General features: G+C 55.8%; 1 protein-coding gene across 1 annotated transcript in view; it reads right to left on the reverse strand.

Annotated features, from left to right (window-relative positions):
- Window positions 1–19,139, reverse strand: part of ACOT7 (acyl-CoA thioesterase 7) — a 63,525-nt gene that overhangs the window by 42,298 nt on the left and 2,088 nt on the right. The window contains exons 2-4 of the mRNA XM_081816816.1: window positions 16,732–16,880; window positions 11,988–12,102; window positions 4,210–4,296 (exon numbers count right to left, since the gene is read on the reverse strand). Of these exons, the coding sequence (XP_081672942.1) occupies window positions 4,210–4,296; window positions 11,988–12,102; window positions 16,732–16,880 (351 nt within the window). The remainder of the gene's footprint in view (window positions 1–4,209; window positions 4,297–11,987; window positions 12,103–16,731; window positions 16,881–19,139) is intronic.

The following is a 19,139-nucleotide window of genomic DNA, read 5'->3' on the forward strand; positions in this document are numbered from 1 at the left end:
CAGAAACTGCAGACGACTCAATTCAATGGCATTCGGGAAAGCAGTCAGCAGGAAGATTATGGATGGGCCCGGGGCAGAGGCTAGGGCAGAGGCTAGAGCAAGCAGGGAGGCTCAGGGAAGAGGGAGAGGCAGAGGTGCGGCCAGAGAGCTGAGGGAGAGAATCTAGACTCCCCGCATCTCTTAACAGGAACCTTGGAGGCTGGAAGGGGTGCACCTCCAAATCCCGGGGAGAGACTGCCACACCCAGCCAGGAAACGCTTTACACACGCGAGGTCCAGCCCCACAGGGACTGCGCCCCCAATCACTCCTCCCTCTCTCCTACAGCAACTCCAGAGTTAGACTGACGCGTCTGGCCAGCTAGACCCACCAGCAGACGCGAGCGGTGGGGTGCCGCTTCCTGGGAGCCCCCCGCCCACCCCGCCGTCCGGGCTGGAATGCTGGTGCTTCCATGTGCCGCCGCACGGTAGAAATGGGGCCACCCCGGGGACGGCAGACCGGGCAGCGGGAGCCTGGGTCGCCAACACCAGTGAGCTTCCAGATGAGCCCTGGACTTCTGCATCACCCCCCAGGAGACAACCATCGTCTGTGTGGTGGAAGCCACTGTGTGGGGCCTTCAGCACAACAGCTGAGCCTTTCCTTTCCTAGGAAGCCCCCGGAAAATGGGAGATCTGTGAAGGAGAGCAGTGCGGAGCAGGTGCAGGGAACGAGCAGTCCGGCTCGCAGGGGGCGGAGGGGGGCCCTCTCCAGGGAAACATGTACTGAAAGGCTGTCTGGCAGGCCTAACTGTCCCAAGAGGCTTTGCACAGAGGACTGGAGGCTGGGTGTTCAGAGTGAGTGGGAGACGCTCAGCGCTCAGCAGCGCTCACGCAGGCCGGGTCTGAGGCTGGCCCGCTGAGTGACGCCGGGGAGACGAGGCCACCAACCAGGAGAACAACCAGCACAGGAGCCCCCCAGGGGCAGCTGCATTTTGTCGAAAGCCGTCTTGGACCACTTCCACAGAATATCTTGGTTTAAAATAATTAATTTAAAAATTGTTTTGCAGTGCCAAAGAAACATCCAAGGCCACCGAAAGTTCAGAAGTGAAGAATTCACGGTGGAGACGCCTCCGGCCTGCCCTGAGCGGGATGCCAGGCTACCCCAGGGAGCCCCCCACCATCGTCACGGTCGGGCCAGCGTGAGCAGCAACACCCCCCACCCCAAAGCCCACGTGGAACAGCCAACAGAGGGCCAGGCAGGGAGCGTCCCAGAGAAAGAAAACAGCAGAGAACATCTCGGGAACCAACAGGGAAGAAGAGAACAAGGCCTTTAAGAAGACAAATCAAACAAACAGACAAAACTAGCCCTACACCTTTTCACCAAATTACTAAAAAGCAGTTCATGATATAAATAAAATTCAACCGAAAACATACCTGGGAAAACAGATATACCTACAAACAAAAACAATGAAAAGTCATTTTTCTATGTTGGTCAAGTGTTTTTATTACTATTATCGGTCATTTTAGATGCTGCAGCTTTACTGAATTCTCTAACGACCTGAGTTACCTTGACCGTGGACTCTCTTGGGTCATCCACCTGCAAAGACAGCTTGCCCTCTTTTCGTCCAATTCCGGTGCCTGAGTTTCCCTCTGGTCTAACGGCAGAGGCTCAAATCCCCAAAGCAACGTTAATGAGCAGTGAGAGTGTGGCCCCTCACCTCAGTCCTGACCTCGGGGACAGTCCTCAGAGCTCCCCCTTTGAGGAAGATGCTCACTTTAGGGCTCAGACACCTGTGTTTTACCATGTTTGGGAAGGACCATCAATTCCTATTCTCACTGAGTGTGTTTATCGAGGATGGGTGTCCGGGTGAGTTTATAAGGTCCTCACTGTGGCATGAACCTAAACACCCCGCCCAGATGCCCACCAGGTCACCCCTTCAGGGGACACAACCAATAGTGGGGGAGGGGTGGGGACGGGGAGGCCAGAGGAGAAGGAAGGGACTTACACGGCTTCACTCAGGACTCAGGGAAGGCAGAAGCCCAAAGCCAGGCTGGAGCTGGTGCCAAGACCCTGAAATCAGAACCACAGGGACACAGATGGCCCTCCTTCCTGGCACCTGGGCCCAAAATCCCCCGTATGATCTTGCTTGCTCCCCTCGGCTTCTGCTTCCCTCAGTGAATCCCCGGAGGGCCAGTCCACGCACCCAGGACAAGCCAAAAGACCTAGCATCCGACTGCAGTCCTGCATCCCATCTGGGGCCACCTACCCTCCCCAGTTCAGCATGGCCAGCATCCGTGTCATGTGATCTTCAGTGCTGGGACAGGAGCTGGGCTGCAAGACCGAGACTACCCGGTGTGTAAAAGGCACAGAGAATGGGACGGGGAAGAATTTTTCAAAGACACAGACACAGCACAGAATTACTGAATAAAAGCCGAATTAGCATTCATCTCAGCTCACGTGTTTCTCCTGCGCTTGGCATCCACTGAATTACAGGTCAGAGAAGACTGACAGAAATGAGTTTAGACACCACTCTTATGGATAGCATTCTCTCCGTAGGAAAATGCCATAAAATTACAGTTCTTCCCGGGTGTTTTCGGCACAGTGTTTATTTTGTTCACTCGCTCCTGGTGAGTTATTAGGTGCTGTTTAGAGATGATTACGTTTGGGGAAAATATTAGGCTTTTTTTTTTTTTAACTTGTGGGCACAAAACCCCTACTAAAATAGGGATTAAATACTGCAAAGCCCTCGTAAACATTCCTTAAATGCACTTCTTAAAGAAACGTGCCTGCCTCAAACGCAGCAGCTCAGGCTCTGTAAATGACCATGGATTCTAGATCTGCAACAATTCTCTCACTCACACCGCCAGGAGGTGCAGACAGAAGACTGGGCTTGTCAACAAGGAGACAGCGAAGGGTGGAGATGCCACCTCTCCCGAACTTCCAACATGTGGACAAGATAAGCAAAAATTCTAGCACAAAGTTTCACGAATTTCAAGTGGAATGGAGCTCAATGAGGCTGAAAGACAATTCTCAGCAGTTACGGGGCCTGGGCTTCAGATGGGGAGCTCAGAAGAGGGGCTGCCCCCCACTTCCAGGAGGCAGGCAAGGGCTGGTGAAGAAGAGGAGACAAACAAGCTTAAGGGGCTACGGCTGTCCTCGGGGTACAGAGACACTCAGACCGCCACCGCATGCACGGGCCTGGGCATGCATTGTCACGAAGCGCAACTTCCCTTGGGTAGGATCTAAGTTAATCAGATCTAAGGGCACTGCAGCCAACATTTAGTGGAAAGAGGAAAACAATGATGAAATTAAAAAAAACAAAAAACAAAAAAACCCCCACAAAGATTAGATAAAAAAGAAGCAAACTTTAAAAATATATCCCAAATCAGGGCCCACACTCTGACTCTGACAGGCCCAGGGCCCATTATCCCATGAACGTGATCTGTGCCTCTCGCTCATGGAACACACCTTTGTAAAGCATCTCTTCGACACTGTGTGAGGCCCTGGAGCCAACACAAAGAACAAGATCAAGCCCTGCCCCTGAGGCCTCCCCTCGTAGAAATATCAGCGTATCCCTGCACAGGGTGGTACCATTTGAGCTGGGTTTTGAAGGATGAATAAGAGTTTTCTGAGAGGAAAAGAAAAGAGAGCTTGGTACTCCCGGCATTGGAGATGAGAGCGTGAATGAATGGCATTGTGCCCATGCTTACTGTTTTCCCTAAATTGCAAAAAAATAAAGCATTCCCCCATTAAAGTAAAAAGCGTCCCTCTATGAACCTGGAGTAAGTTCCTCTATGTCCCACCGCATTTCCTGAGCCACGAACTTTAAGGCCTATGTTGTTTAAGGTGGAATCTGACCAAAGGAAGAAATAAATGAGAACATCAGAGGCAAAAACATGCTTCAGTAGCCCCTTTGTTAGTGGGTCACACTATTACTCCCTGGTGATATCACTGTCCCCCGAAAGGCCTTGCCCCATCCCGCGGCCACCACACACCTCATGGTTCTATGCTCCCTGGGTTGCGTGTGACCCTCCAACAGGATAGTCATCCACCTGACTTTTGTTTCCAATTTTAAAAACAGGCGCTGACTGTATTTTGGTAATTTATTATGCAGCCTCTTAAGAGTTTAAACTTCTACCTCATTAAACACCGGAGCCTGAACTGGGTCAGACGGCAGCCTGGCTCCTGGGGAGACGGGCAGGCACGAGCGAGCGGCAGCCGCTGACTTCTTACCTCCATGCACAAAGCCATGCAGGGTGCAGTCGGAAGGCCCCACCAGGTGGATCAGGCTGGACTGGCTGTAGCTGACGGTGTTCGGCTCTGGAATTACAAAGGAGAGAGGTTAGGCCGTGGGGCAGATTGATGCCCACGACTGAGGTGCGCAGCATCTGCACGGCTGCCTAGGGCGTCCAAGTGCCGGCAGCTCAGGTGTGATTTTTCTAAGGAGAACCGTGGTCTCCACGTGTTCCAGTCCGTGGAAGGAAAGGCTTTCAAGGTTTCAACGGCCACTCTGTTAGCGGGTCATGATGTCCATCCCTGGGGACACCAGTGTGCCCAGCAAGGCCCGTTCCCAAGACACAGGCAGCCAGTCAACGGACCTTGCAGCTACACGCTCCCAGGGCTGTGGTGACCCTCCGTCTGGACAGTCATCCCTCTGACTTTCACTCCCAATTTTGTAAACAATCGCAGACAGTTTCAGAAACTCATCACGCAACCTCGAGAGCGTGCACATGCACACTTCACTGAACACAGTGGTAGATGGAGACGCCGCAGACCCAGCCTCCCTGGACGGCACCCCGGGACTCCTGCCAGCCCTCGGGCTCCGACCTGGCCCAGAAGACTCAGCACCCAGAGGCAAGCCGGCTTTTCCCTCCCGTTCACCGCCCCAGCTCGCCACATCCCTGGGGGCTTCCCTCCTTCCCTCCCTCCCTCCCCCATCCCTGCTGCCGCCAGAATATCTGGAAGAGGCCACACTTAAACAAACACATGAAATAAAACCCTGTCTCCAGAAGACAGATAGGACACCTCAACACTGCCTCTTCTAACAGGTGCGGGCAACACTCCCGTGTAGGGTCTTCTGAGCAGACCCACCACTGCCTCCACCTTCCAGAGCCTTCTGGGTACAGCTGACGCTCCTCTGTCTCCTGCCTGGACAGCTGGTGCTCAGAGGGGGTGGCCACTCCTCCCCCAGCAAGGCCGAGCATCAGCATCACCTCCAGACCCTGCCTGGTGCAGAATTTCAAACCATGTGGTTGCCTGAAGGGGTCACAAGGCAGGAAAACTGGAGCCCAGGTAAACGGAGTCCATGAAGTATTGAAATCCAAACTCATTTTGTACTTGCCCTCGAGCCTCGTGGCTTAGAGTGATCTAGACTCGAGTCTGGAGCGCTGTGTCAAGTGCCCTCTGCGGCATTTGAGAGGCCATCATCATGAGATGCTGCCGGCAGGGCCCTCGGCTGCACGGGGAGCTGAGAAGTGGCTCCAACTCTGGACAGAGGGCTCTCATTCTCATGCGCAGCTAGCCTGCTCCCTCTGCCTGCTTTCCTGGCTCGCTGTGTGCCACGTGAGGTCCCAGCTCCTGCCTCAGGCTCCTGGCCTGGAGTCAGGAGCTCCTGGGCAACCGTGGAGTGGAGGATTCCCACCTGGGAGGCCATCTTCTGGGGACCTGGCTGTCCAGCACACCCATCTGGATGTGGGTCAAACGGTCCTCGCAAGTGGTCCCTCCACGACCTGGGGTACGAGGACACTACTTAAAACCAGCCAACAGACAACACCGACGACTCCAAGCAAGACGGGATGGGGATGGCAGCAAAAGCTCCCGGGAAGGGCACTCCAGGTGTCCCCTGGTGTCCACAAGGACTGCATTCGATGCACATGGCCTGTGGCTTTGACTCAAGGGAGGAGCTGCCGCTCCCAGCTGCCCCTTCAGTGTAGGCGTCCCAGACCCCAGGGGTGTCCAGAGCATCCTGGACTATCTATCTGAGACCACGCTGGGCCCCAGGGTAATGCAGTACATGCAGACAGACCGCACAGGATGGGAAGCAGGACTGTGCCCTCCCAGTTTCTCATCTCACTCGGAAATGGAAAAGACGTACCCCCCAAATCCCTGTGGTGCTATGGGAGATGCGGGGGACAGTCCCTGCTGGTGAGGGTGCACCTAGCCAGGGCCACGCCTACAGCTGGCCTTGGGGGTTCAGACACCTGGACCCTGCCTGGGGACAGCTGCTGGAGCCACAAAGCACACCGATGAAGACCCCCTGCCATCACACCTGTCAGAGAGACTCCCCCAGCCAGCACTGGACAGGCCACCGCACCCCTGAGCTCGAAGACAGTCTCCCTTAGGCCCTGTCTCTCTGCAAAGCATGCAGGCGGAGAACAGAAAGGCCCCAAGAACCAAGGGGCACACTCCGCTGCCTTCATTTGTGTCCCACTCATAAAAGACACAGAAGTCACTCTTATAGCACAAACGAAAACTAAGAGTCTCAAATTTGGCCCAATCTCAGGAACTGCTTTGACCAGGTAACAGTTATGCAGGTGGCTAATGGTGAAATTTTTAGAAGTTCAAACCACAGAAAATTGCACACAAAAATTTTTGTCGTGTCAGGGCCCCTGGGTGGCTGTCATTAAGTGTCTGCCTTCGGCTCAGGTCATGATCCCGGGGTCCTGGGATCGAGCCCCGCATCGGGCTCCCTGCTCAGCGGGAAGCCTGCTTCTCCCTCTCCCACTCCCCCTGCTTGTGTTCCCTCTCTCGCTGTCTCTCTCTCTGTCAAATAAATAAATAAAATCTTAAAAAAAAATTTTTTTTTTGTCATGTCAAGTATCTATTCAGATGACAAGCCGTTTGAAATAACGATCACAGCTTAGTCAAAGAGATGCCCCCACTGTCTTCTAGGAACGTTCAAAAGTCTAGAGTGATCTAGACCATGTCTAATAATTTCATGTTCTTAGAACTTGAACTGATAAGCTTTTAAATGAGTGAAAGCACCACTATTCTGATGGGGAAAAACAATACACCCCTACAGCCGCCCCCCACTGCTGCTTCCCTCGGCCGTGAACCTGGCCCCCACAGGGCTCTCCGGGGGTGGGCCTGTGTCTACTGTGTGTGTGTGTGGTTCAGTCGCTGGCTGGGCACCTCTTGTCCTCGGCCATCCTCAGTGGCCTCTCCCCTGTTCCTTCATGCTCCATATCTCAGGTGAAGCACAGTGACGCATAAAAAGGCTCCGCGAGTGCAAGGTTGAGCCACAGAGATTTGGGGGTTATCTGTCACTGCTGACAGTGTTGCCTTAACAAACACATGAACTGGCACCCGAACTGGGGCCCGCCCAAAGGAAAACCTTTATTCTGAGGGTCAAGGGCATGGTCTACCATCCCCTGGGCTTAGAAGGTGGGACACATGGTCAACCTGAAGATAAGTCTATGGGGCCACAGCACCCCGGGAAATGGCTGAAAGGAGTCAGAGTGGTCCTGGGAGCTTCTCCTTCCTGCACTGAGCAAGGTAGGTCAGGAAAGAAACAGCCAGCTTGGAAGCATAACGGAGAGTGAGCAGAGCCCAGAGACCTGGGGCACCAAAAGGTGGGAAAAGCCTATTGCTTCTGGGGATGGAGGGAGAGAGATCAAAGCCCATCACGACTCAGCCCACGAGTGTGTCACGAGAGAGCCACAAGGAAGCTACCATCCAGCAGAGAGAGCTTGACGAGCCTGTCTGGGAAGGATGCTGGGTGTGACTGTCACAAGCAGCTGACAGGAAGCCAACAGATCAACGCCCACGAGGTTTAGAAGGGACAACTGTTCAAGCCCTAAATAACCTCTGATGTCCCCCGTCGTAGGCGAGCAGGCGCCCACTTCAGAAGAGGCCGTGGAAGATAGCGGACAAGGAAGACCCTTCCGGAGAGCAGACGGGGACTGAGGAGCTTCCCACCCTCCGAGAGCAGCCCTCCCCCGCCAGCACACCAGCCCCGGGAACACGTGAGCGTGTTTGCCCCTCGTCTCTCATCTCCTGTCCCACCTCCATGTGGACACTGTGCTGGTGCAGGGGGCCCATGGTTTGGTCACCGGCCACTGGCCCACAAGGTACTGCATCTAAACCCAACAGAAAACCACACGCAATCCGAGATCCCGCTCTCTGAGATCAGGTGGTGGCTGGACAGGATTCTGGGTGAAGTGACCCACACGGGCAAGGGAAAGAAACAGGACATGGTGGTCAGCGGGCAGGACTGGGCAGCCCCTTTTCCTCGCCTTCTCCACGCACGGCTAGACCACTCTGCCCAGCCTCCTCTGCAGGCTGCCTTCCCGCCAAAAGGGCATGAGTGGAAGTGCTACCTGCTTTCAGCCCAACCCATCCAAACCCCAGATGGGTGAGCCCCTGATCTTTCCCCTTCCAAGGTAACCCCGAAAGCTACCTGTTCAAGATGCACAGCTCGAAGACGAGTCCACCTCAACTGCAGCTCACCCCCTGATTAGGAACACCGGTTTGGACTTTACGAGAAATAAACCTCTACTGAGTCAGGCACTAGGATTTCAGGGTTCAGCAGCTACAGCGGCTACCATGATCCTGGCTAACACGGCGCTAATGTCTGGGTCTCAGCGTCACAACAGCGTCCAGAACCTGAGTGAGGTCCCCGGCGCAGCAACGGGAGAGGTTCGGCACAGCTGTAAACATACACAGGAGTCCCCTTTCCTGTGTTTCCAGCCGAGGAAACAGAGGCAGGGAGACTAAGTCCCCACGGAGGCAGAAGGGGGATTCAGACCTGGGCAGCCCAACTCTAGACAACGTGTCCCTCACCACCCCACCTCTGCCTCCTCACACAGGAGGCCTCCTCTTGCTCTCCCCAGAACAAATGCTGATGGGCGCAGGATGATGGGGCCTGGTGAGATCCTGGGAGACCCCAGGTGGACACCAAGCACTCTCAGGGGTGGCCGGGCATGGTCTGACCACAGGGAGGCAGAGCCTGGGCCCAGCCCAGCAACCGGAGCCGGGTTTCTTTGTCATCAACCTGACAGCCCCCAAATGGCTCCAGATGGCCACATACATGGTCAAAGCTGGACATCCGACGGCTGTGGATCAAACCGTTCAAGGTAATTGTATTTTCTCTTGTCAGATGGAGAAAACAATTTAAAAAAAAAAAAGCTGGGTTTTAAAGAACTCCCAGACTCTCTGAAAGGACACCTGAAGGATGAGGTCAGCCCCGCGAGGGAGTTGCTAGGCAACAGCCTGCTGAAATCGGGTTCTGGTGTCAACGGTGACAGAGAGCTGCAGATGTGGGGAGTGGCGGGGTCCTCCCACAGGGAGGGGCTGGAGTGTTCGAAAGACCCCCAGTGCCGAGCACACGCTCTGCCCTTCTTGCTGAGCTCCTGTCCCGCTGGCCCTCCCGGGGAGCCCATCCTGCCCTCCCCCCAGGCACTGGGAGGCCTGCCTGCAGAAGCCCAGCCCCGCCCTGCCAGGGCAAAGCCAGTTCTACTGAGAGACTGAGGTCAGAAATGCGGACCACATTCCAAAACACCAAGGAATGGGCATGTGACTTCCTTAAGAAGCATTTAAAAGCCAGTCCCTAAGCCAGTCATCTGAGAAAGATGCATTTTTATTGGAACACAGAAAAATAAAAATAAAAGCTTATAAAAATCTATCAAGACATTTTGAGATTCAGGGGGCACCTGGGTGGCTCAGTCAGTAAAGCGTCTGCCTTTAGCTCAGGTCATGATCCAGGGTCCTGGGATCAAGCCCCGTGTTGTGCTCCCTGCTCAGCGGGGAACCTACTTCTCCCTCTCTCCCCGGGTCGTGCGTGCTCTCTCTCTCTCAAATAAATAAATAAAATCTTTAAAAAAGGGAGGGGGGGCCTGGGTGGCTCAGTTGGTTAAGCAATTGCCTTCGGTTCAGGTCATGATCCCGGGGTCCTGGGATTGAGTCCCACATCGGGCTCCCTGCTCAGTGGGGAGCCTGCTTCTCCCTCTGCCTCTGCCTACCACTCCCCCTGCTTGTGCTCTCTCTCTGTCAAATAAATTAAAAAAAAAAAAAAAGAAATCTTGAGATTCAGATTGTCACCTTTGATTAACAGCGGAGAATAATAGATTCTGAGAAACGTTATGTATCCGATGCACAGTCAAACAGGATAGCAAACAGGAAATAACCCCATGCATGAAGGGACTTAGGCTGGAAACCGTGAGCATTATATTCAGTTTCCCAGACAGTCAAAGGAGGAATCCAGGACTGAACTCGACCCTCAGTCTGGCTTCCACCCCAAGCACTCACCAGAAAGGGCCCACAGAGAGGGGCATCCAAGCAGCCCCCACGTGCTGTCGACTTCCTCCCGGCCCGTCCCTGCTGGGGCTGGGCTGACACTGTCTCTACCCTCCTGTCTAATGAGAACACCGGTCACTGGGTTGGGGGCCCACCTGGGTAATGCAGAATGACCTCATCTCGAGATCCTTAACTTGATTATATCTGCAAACACCCTTTCTGCAAGTAAGGGTCCAGAACTGGGGATGGACATGTCTTCTGCGTGGGGCGGGGGGGTGGCCTGCCATTCAGCCCCCTCCAGCTTCTCTGTCCTGGAGTGCCCTCAGCACCGAGTCTGTACCTCTCCTAAGACATCCCCACTCGGTCACATCACCTGGCTGCCGTCCTGTCTTTGCCTGACCAGCATGCTTGCCTGCCCCCCGAGAGCAGAGCCTGGCTCTGGCTCTGCTGCCCTCAGTCGCCAGGAGTGACCCCAGGCCCGTCTTGTGCGTGACTGTGTTATAAACAGATCGTCTCTTCCAGCAACATTCTTTCTTATGAATACCAACAACTAATTTATCATTTTGGCTGAAATGTTTGCTGAAAAGCAGGTGTGAAAAGAACAGTGAAGACACCACCCCACACAGGCCACCGGCCTTCGCTGTGGGCAGGTTGAGGCTGGAACGTGAGAAGAATAAGGGGGAGATGCACATGAGCGGACCGTGAGCAGACCAGAAGAGTTGCAGAATCCTGTGCGAACGGAACAGGCACAGTCCGAGGAACCCAGGGCACGGGAGCTGAAACCCAGGAGGCCCCGTCCTCACGTGCACGGCTGCTGGGTTATCGCCAGAGGCCCTGCCCTGATGCTGGATGTGGCTTGCAACCCGGGCGGGTGGGCAGGGGGCCAGAAACGTGGTCTGGCCCATGCCCTGGAGTTCACTGTCATCCTGGTTAGCAGGAACCGTGGCACAGCATGGAGGGGGGAAAGCCCAGGGCACATCGGGGCACAACACAGTCCTCTGCTGTGAAGGACCAAATCCGGAACTCAAACACACCTGTGTCCAGGGCACCCAGAGGTGTCACCCTCTGGAGCCCCGCAGAGAACACACAGCACGTTCTTCAGAGTCCTCTCCACACGAATGACACATGGTCGTGTGTGTGCAGAGGAGACCCACGTTACCGGGAAGACCCACGTCCCAAGGGCTCGCTGTGTCCTGATGGGAAGACACACCCCCTGAGACCCTGCCCTGAACTGTCTGAGCCCCAGGGGAGCTGTCTGCTAAGGACCCAGGGAGGAAAGTCCCATCTGGAGGGAAACCAGCCCTGGACCTCTCCGTTTGGGTTCTGGACGGACATCTGGCTAACGCTGGTCACGTGGACTTGCAGGCAAGGGAGTAAAAGACCAGGAGGACACGGCCGGAGAGGAAGCCGGCGTGCCCGCAGACATCTGAGCAGCAGGCTGGTGAGGAACAACGTGGAAAGAGATGCTGCCATTTGCCTGTTTTTTATGAGCTGGAAATGTGCTCCTGAGTCACCTTGGGGGAAAGACATGACAGCACCTCTATGCACAGGCTCGCTCCTATGTGCCCAGGCAGTGAGGCCTCTGCCTCCATACTCCACGGGCCCTCACTGCTGATGGTGCTACTGGAAATGGGTTTGTAGGGACAGGGGACAGAGCCCCTGGGACAGCACACAGGGTGAGGGGCTGCACCAGCCCCAGGAGGAGAAGGTCCATGAGCCTGCCACATTCGGCACCTGCCAGCAGAGATGAGTCCCCAGAACGGCACCCCAGCTTTTACCTGGGTTCAGGACAGGCTGGACGATGTCCCCATTCCTCCACTTAGTCTCCATGCGCTCCAGCTTCTGGGCCTCATACCGCTTCCGGCCCTCCTCCTCCTGCTCCTGCCGGGAATACTGCGGAGAGGCACAGACAGAGGATCAGGCCAGCAGCAGTGAGCCCAGCCCTCGCCGTCCCCAGCCAGGCATGGCTCGGCCTCCCAGGCTCAAGGCTCTCCTTGCCTGAGTTATGTAACTGTAGCCATCCATCCCTGACCTAATAATATATATTTAATATAAACAATAAAAACACAGAGAAGGTGAAAATCTCATGTATCCAGAGATAAACAGTCTCAAATGTTTGCTCTGTGTCTTCCTTGAATTGCTCTCATGCCCACGTGTATATAAAACTTCTCCCGTGCCAGGTGCAGGTTTCCAAGTAGCAATCAACTGCATCAGCCCAACCTCTCTGCCTAACAGGACTTAGGTGATGGACCCGGTACTGAGCGCATCGGGCAGGCTCCCAGTCCGTCGCTGTTAAAACAACATCCCGTCAGGGCGCCTGGGTGGCTCAGTCGTTGAGCGTCTGCCTTTGGCTCAGGTCATGGTCCCAGGGTCCTGGGATCGAGCCCCACATCGGGCTCCCTGCTCGGCGGGAAGCCTGCTTCTCTCTCTCCCACTCCCCCTGATTGTGTTCCCTCTCTCGCTGTGTCTCTGTCAAATAAATAAATAAAATCTTTAAAAAAACAACAACAACAACATCCCGTCAACAATCTCCGTCACATTTTACACGTGCCCCCTCCTCCTTCCTAGGATTTATCCCTGAACACAGAACTACAGAATCACGGGAGCCCCAACAGGGTGAGGAGAGAGCAGGTTTCCCGCATGCCCTCGACACCCTCACTCTGCTGACCTCCCAGCCTGTCCAGGTTGCACGCTTGCGGGAACGCGCACCAAAGCTAAGATGATCCCAGCAAAGCTCTCCTCATGGATCACAGACGTTCAGACCCAAGAAGAGTAAACAGAATATAAAACTTGGCACAAAAGCTGGGGTCCCTACAGGCACAGCGGGAGACGCTGGGCTTCTCTGATGTTACAGCAAGGGTCCTGTCCTCCAGCCCAGTGTAGGGCACACACGCCCTCCATGCAGGACCCCTCGGAAAAGCCCCAGGCCAGGTCCACAGGGGCCAGCTTCCCCTGGCAGCCCTCTCCCTTCCTGCCGCCATGGCCCTGGCCCCCCGTGCTGACCACGGCCCAGCCAGCCTCCCCTCGGTTAGCTCTGACACCTGCCCCTGCCTCACTCAGGCAGCATTTCTGGCTGAGCCCATGCAGAGCTACGGACCCAGGGCCCCATGGGCCCCTCTCGGCCCCCCGCTGAAGCCTCTCTGACTTAGGCAAATTCACTTCATACGGCAATTTTAGATCTTCTTTCAAAAGCCAGTCTTAAACATCTTGATTTTCTTGCTCGTGGCTCTGCGGCAAATCGCACAGGATCTGAACACCACTCTGTGGCTCAGTTACCATCTGAGGCTGGAGAACCTGTCTCCCAAGGAGGCCGAGAAAGGGTCTGAGGGGTCTGTTCAAAAGAAACAAACCCTGAGTGTTTAAGTTGCAGTGGATAATTTAAATTTTAAACCTTTTTCTCCATAAATAAACTGTGGCCCCCTGTCCCACCATCCGAAGTAAAGAGCATATGAGCAGAGTCTGCACTGTGCCTATCCGGTAAAATTCACGGCTGAACTCAAGTGTCCTCAAGAAATGCCTTTTAAAGAGATTTTTTTAAGAACGAGCCAACCTCTTGAGCCTAATAAATCCTGGCCATGTGAGCATGCTGCTTGGGCCTGGGCTGTCACACGCGGCTGGCAGGGCCCCGGCCAGACACGAGCCATGCAGATGGAGGAAATGCAGCCTCCTCACAACGCTGCCCTGCTGCCTCTGAATCAGGGATAAAATCACTAGAAGTCCCAACGATGGGCTGGTATCCCTCCCTCACCCCCAAGGGCTCGTCTAGCCCAGCTGATGTGAAGCAAAAGCCAGCTCAGCCTACACGTCCACCGGCCTGGGCAAGACTCTGAACTCAAGCGCACTTTCAGACACTGGAAAAAAGAAAAAACCCAACAACCGAAGTGTCCGCTCTCGGATGGCCCCCCCGCCTCTCCAGGGTCACTGCAGGGACACTGGGGTCCCTGCTCCCCGAGGAAGAGGGTGGAGCCAGGTGGCAGCGTCTTACACTGAATACCACTGCACAAGGTGGACAGCCGGGCTTCTTCCAGGGAGATGCACACGCGAGTGTGCTCTGTGAGGTATGTGTGACATACGTGTCTGGTATGACTACACGTGAGAGACGTGCGTGACACACACACACACCTGCACAGAGAGATGTGTGTGTTCTCAAATAAATGACAGCGCTCTATAAAAGGTCGGTGGTGCGATTTGGGGGCGGGGGGTATGAGAAAGCCTCGTGGCCACGTGACCAGCGATGAGCATAAACGCCAGACTCCGAGCTTTCCAGGATCCATCAGGATAAGGACAACAGCAGACCTGTATTTCAAATCAACTGAAGGCTTCTATGTGGGGCTCACATGTGGTGGGGGGGGCGAACGCCCATAAATATGAGCGTCGGCTGCAGCTGAGAGCTGCGTGGCTTCTCCCATCTGGAGCCCTCTCTGCTTCCGTCTCTACAAGGGCACGGTTGGTACTTATGTCTTATCAAACCCGGCTAAACAAAAGGGATGGGAAAACTCCAGGCCCCTCTGGGATGCGGGGTGAGCGCTCCCTGGGGAGGAGAGCTGCCCTGTCCCTGTGCGGGGATGGGAACCGGCACGCCCACCCCTGCCCTGCTGGCCGAAGACCCTACGCTCTCAGCCCCCTGGCCCTGAGGAGCCAGAGGAAGCAAAGGTTCATGTGTTCAGCCCCAGAATCTTCCTTCAGTATCAACCCTTTAACATGTATCATCTGGTGCCGAAGCCAGAGAATGGCCTGCCAGAGACTTCTACAATCTGTGCTATATGAAAATGAAATCAGTTCAATAATTATGTCGTATTTACATGCAATGCGGCTAACTGAGCACCAAGTGCTTGGTGCAAAAGATGAAAGCAGGGGTGGGTACGCTCGTAATTTCTAAAGAGAAAAATCACCGTGCTTCAGACTCACTCCTGCTTCTTGAGTCTTGGGCCTCCCCCCAGTCAGTGCTGCAGGGAGGGGAGAGACAGGGAAGGAGGGAGGGGGCGGGTGGGGCTGCAGGGAAGGGCAGTGCTCTGGGGTGAACAGTGTCTGTCAAAATTCCCGCCCATGGAAAATTGCGCACGTGGCCTCTGACAGAACCGGGGTCTGGATGAGATAACGCTGCAGCAGAACGGACCCCAAGGGCAACGACTGAGGAGGACGTAACACCCCCCCCAGGGGCAGTCAGAGGCAGAGGTGGGAGGGATGCAGCCACGAGCCACTAGAAGCTGGAAGACGCAGGAAGCGTCCTCCCCTGGGGCCTCCGTCCCAGCAGCCCCAGGACCATCATAGAGGGGTGAGCCCTAGGAGCTGCTGGGCTCCATGCCCTGGCCGTGAGCTTCCACCGCTCTCCTCGCCTGTGCAGGGATGGGTGATGCCAGGGCCGTCAGCGGGCAGGAGCACTACGTCCCGTCTCCCGCGGGCCCAAAGGACAGGCCACCGATCCAACCCAGGCCAAGGTCAAGCCTTGAAGAGGGCTCCCCTGTCTCAAGACGGTTTAAATATCTAGACTGCTCGGCAGCTGGAGCCCAGCAGGCAGCCATCCGCACCAGGGCAGATATGCCACCTGGGCCTCGCCTGCCCCCGGGGGCCCAGGCAGGCTGTGCGGCCGGACCCTGGGCTGGCACGGGCGGGGGTGGGGGGGGTTTGCAGGGAGTGCCCCCCCCAGTGTTACACCTGCAGGGGTGCAGGAAGTGGGAAGGTCTGCCAGGGAGACAGAGCAAGCCTCCCCAAGCAGGAAGGGCCTGCGTCCCCACGAGGAGGAGGACAGGACCCAGCTTCTCTGTGGGCTCTCTGCAAAATAGCAGGTACCAGTTCCTACAGCTGTGGCTCCCGGTTTCGTTATTTTAAAAATCTGTTCTCTGTACGAGTGTAGGAAAATGCTCACTGCAGGGCAGACACTGCCAGGACCACGGGGTGATTCCCTCCAGAGGAGCTTCGGTGTGAGAGCAGAGCCGCGGGCCTCCACGGAGGAGAAGCACGCGTGTCCTGGGGGCGCCGCAGGAGGCGGTGAGGGCTAACTTTAGGGAAGGGAAGGAACTAAATCCTTCTATTGGCACAACATTCACCCTCCAAAAGCCTGTCCACCCGAGCGTGCCCGCAGCAGGCCCAGAACGAACACAATGGGCTCCCTTCGTGCAAGGACGCTTCTTTCTGCAGCAAAACCAGAGTGAGAGAACCCAGGACAGTGGGAGAAGAGGTGGAAACAGAGCTGTCTTAGCCTCCGTTTCGTCAGGGGCTGGGATGGGGAGCGGCTGGCCTGGGCCAGGCAGCCGGGAGGTCCTGGCTCTCGCAGAAGGACCTGTCACCTGACACCATCCTGACCCCCGCCTTCCCTCTGGTCAGGGACATGAGGAAGGGTCCTCCAGGAGGGGCGTCCACCAGGACATCCCCAGCATGAACGAAACCTGCACGAAGATCCCAGACAGGGACATCCCACTCCACCGGCCGACCCGGCCCCCGGCCCCTTCTGTTGCTCTCCTGGGACGCCTGGCTCGCCTCTGCCGTCTGCCCCCCGAGAGAAGCGGAAGGGGGTCTCCTTACCACGACTGGAGGCACCTCCAGGACCTTGTCGACGTTCTTCAGTGACAGGGGCACATACCACAGGGTGGCCTTATTGGTCAGCTTCTTAGTACCTTCAGAGAAAAAAACCACGTGAGTGATGGCACAGGGAGAGCGCAGGGCAGGTGAGGCTAAAACACAAGGTGGGAGGGTGGGCCCAGAGCGTGGGGAGCTCCCCCCCAATGCTGCCCCTGTGGAGGTTGCTGGAAAGGCTTCAGAGCATACACTTTAAGTCTGGGGGTCCTGGCTTTCCAGCATTTGCTAACACAGAGGGCTCCGACTGCAGCCCCTTTACGGGCGTTTGACAGAAGGGAAGTCTGGTCATCCACACGCCCGGAAGCCTGAGGAGCCTCGGGTAGGGTCCTCACCAGCCACCTCCCGGAGAAGAGGGGACAAAGCCAGGGCACTCAGCCCCGGCTGAGCTCGAGTTTCTGCAAACAGATCCGGCAGACCCTGAACTTCCCATCGAACACACTCTGCTCGGGAGCTTCAAGCCACAGTGCTCAGCAAGGGAACGTCCACCCGCTAAACACGGCTAAGAGCTCCTGCCAGACGGGGGCCAGAAGGACAGTGGCCCATGGACATGAGGCTCGGGGAGACACGGAGCCAGAGCCCATGCGGGCAGCCCGGGGAGCGGCTGCGGCCGGGCCACAAACTGAAGCACAGTCGCGCGGCCAGCCGGGCAACGCCCGTCCTGCAAGTGGGAGGCTTCACACCAGACGCTCAGGTTTGCTGCCACCGACTCAGAGCTCCAATCGAGAAACTTCAGAGTGGAGTGCTGAGAGACGGGCAGTGGGCTGCTGACTCCCACTGCGGGCTGAGTGACAGGAAACAGAACCTTCCTTGGGGCTACCAGAGAGGCCTGTCTGGGCTGAGAACCAGGGGCCAGAAAAGCCCAGACATCACGTGGCCCACCGCACCCTCCACTTGTATAGGAGGAAGCCGGAGCCCAGAGAGGTCAAGGGGTTTACCTAGGGTCACACAGCAATTCGGTGCTATTCTGTGTATAGACCTACACCTCTAGGTCCCAGTACTTTGAGGGAAATATTTGCAAGGATGCCTTAAAAAGTAGCTTCCTCGGGCGCCTGGGTGGCTCAGTCGTTAAGCGTCTGCCTTCGGCTCAGGTCATGATCCCAGGGTCCTGGGATCGAGTCCCACATCGGGCTCCCTGCTCGGCAGGAAGCCTGCTTCTCCCTCTCCCACTCCCCCTGCGTGTGTTCCCTCTTTCACTGTTCTCCTCTCTCTCTGTCAAATAAATAAATAAAAAAATCTTTAAAAAAAAAAAAAAAAAAAAAAGTAGCTTCCTCAACACAGAACATCCTCAGTGCAGAGGAGAACAGCAAAACTGCAGGAAATAAAGGGAAGCAAGTGGGGAGGATGGGGAGGAGTCAGGCATCCTCTGTAAAGCCCCTTGTGGGGCTCCCTTTCTATCAGTGCTTTCTGACCTGCCTTCCCAGAGGGAGCCGGGGGCTTTGGTTTCCTCCCCTGAACACAGCCCCAAGGCCCTGCGGTCATGTACGAGGGCGAGCCCATGGCGCCCGGGCCTGCTCCGTCAGCACTTGGCCCCAACACAGTGGCCCCAGCAGGACAACAGGCTCCCTGTGCCTGGGAACCACAGGCAAATAACACGGAAAATATTTTCACTGCACTTTGACTGAGAGTGAATCTGACAACCTGCTTTTGGGAATAAAGATTTCCTGTTAGACTCTGCCAGAGCCAGCCTGACAAGCCAGTTTCCATGGAAACCCGGAGTGGCCCTCCTCTAGACCCAAATGAGCACCACGGGGCAAATGAGGCAAAACATGCTAATTGTACTTTCTCCGTCATTTAATAAAACCATCAAAAGACAATTGCAGCATTAAAAACACCTATTTTAAAATCTTAAGAGCTCCCAGCTATTTTCTGGAGCAATTTGCAACAATCACGTCCCAGTTAGCTTAATATTTTGACAGTTGCCGGAGATGAATGAGCCCTCTCGAAGGCAAAGGTTTGCTGGTTGTCTGCCTCAGCGTGTGCTGGCTCGGCTGCCTCCTGACAGGCGGCACAGCCCCGGAGGAGGGGGACACACAAGACAGGGGATCCCTGCCTCCTGGGGTCTCAGTTCCTTCCCCGCGCCCCCGTCAGAGTCACCCTGGGTCCACGGGGCCAGGCACTGCTGTAGGCAGTGGGGGGACTGCAGGGGACAAGGAAGCTACCAGCCCTGCCCTCACACCCTAGGCACGTGGGCAGAAAGACACACGTCAGGACAGAGAGGGAGGCCACGAGAGACACAGGGTCGCAGAATAAGAGAGATCTGCACGGATCCAAACTCGGAAAGACAGAGGGAGGACAACAGAGATGCAGATGCACAGAAGTGGCAATTACAGAAAGAGACGCAGAAATGAGAGAGA

This window comes from Leptonychotes weddellii, chromosome 4 (genome assembly GCF_054177405.1).
Source record: "Leptonychotes weddellii isolate Sample4059 chromosome 4, ASM5417740v2, whole genome shotgun sequence".
NCBI lineage: Eukaryota > Metazoa > Chordata > Mammalia > Carnivora > Phocidae > Leptonychotes > Leptonychotes weddellii.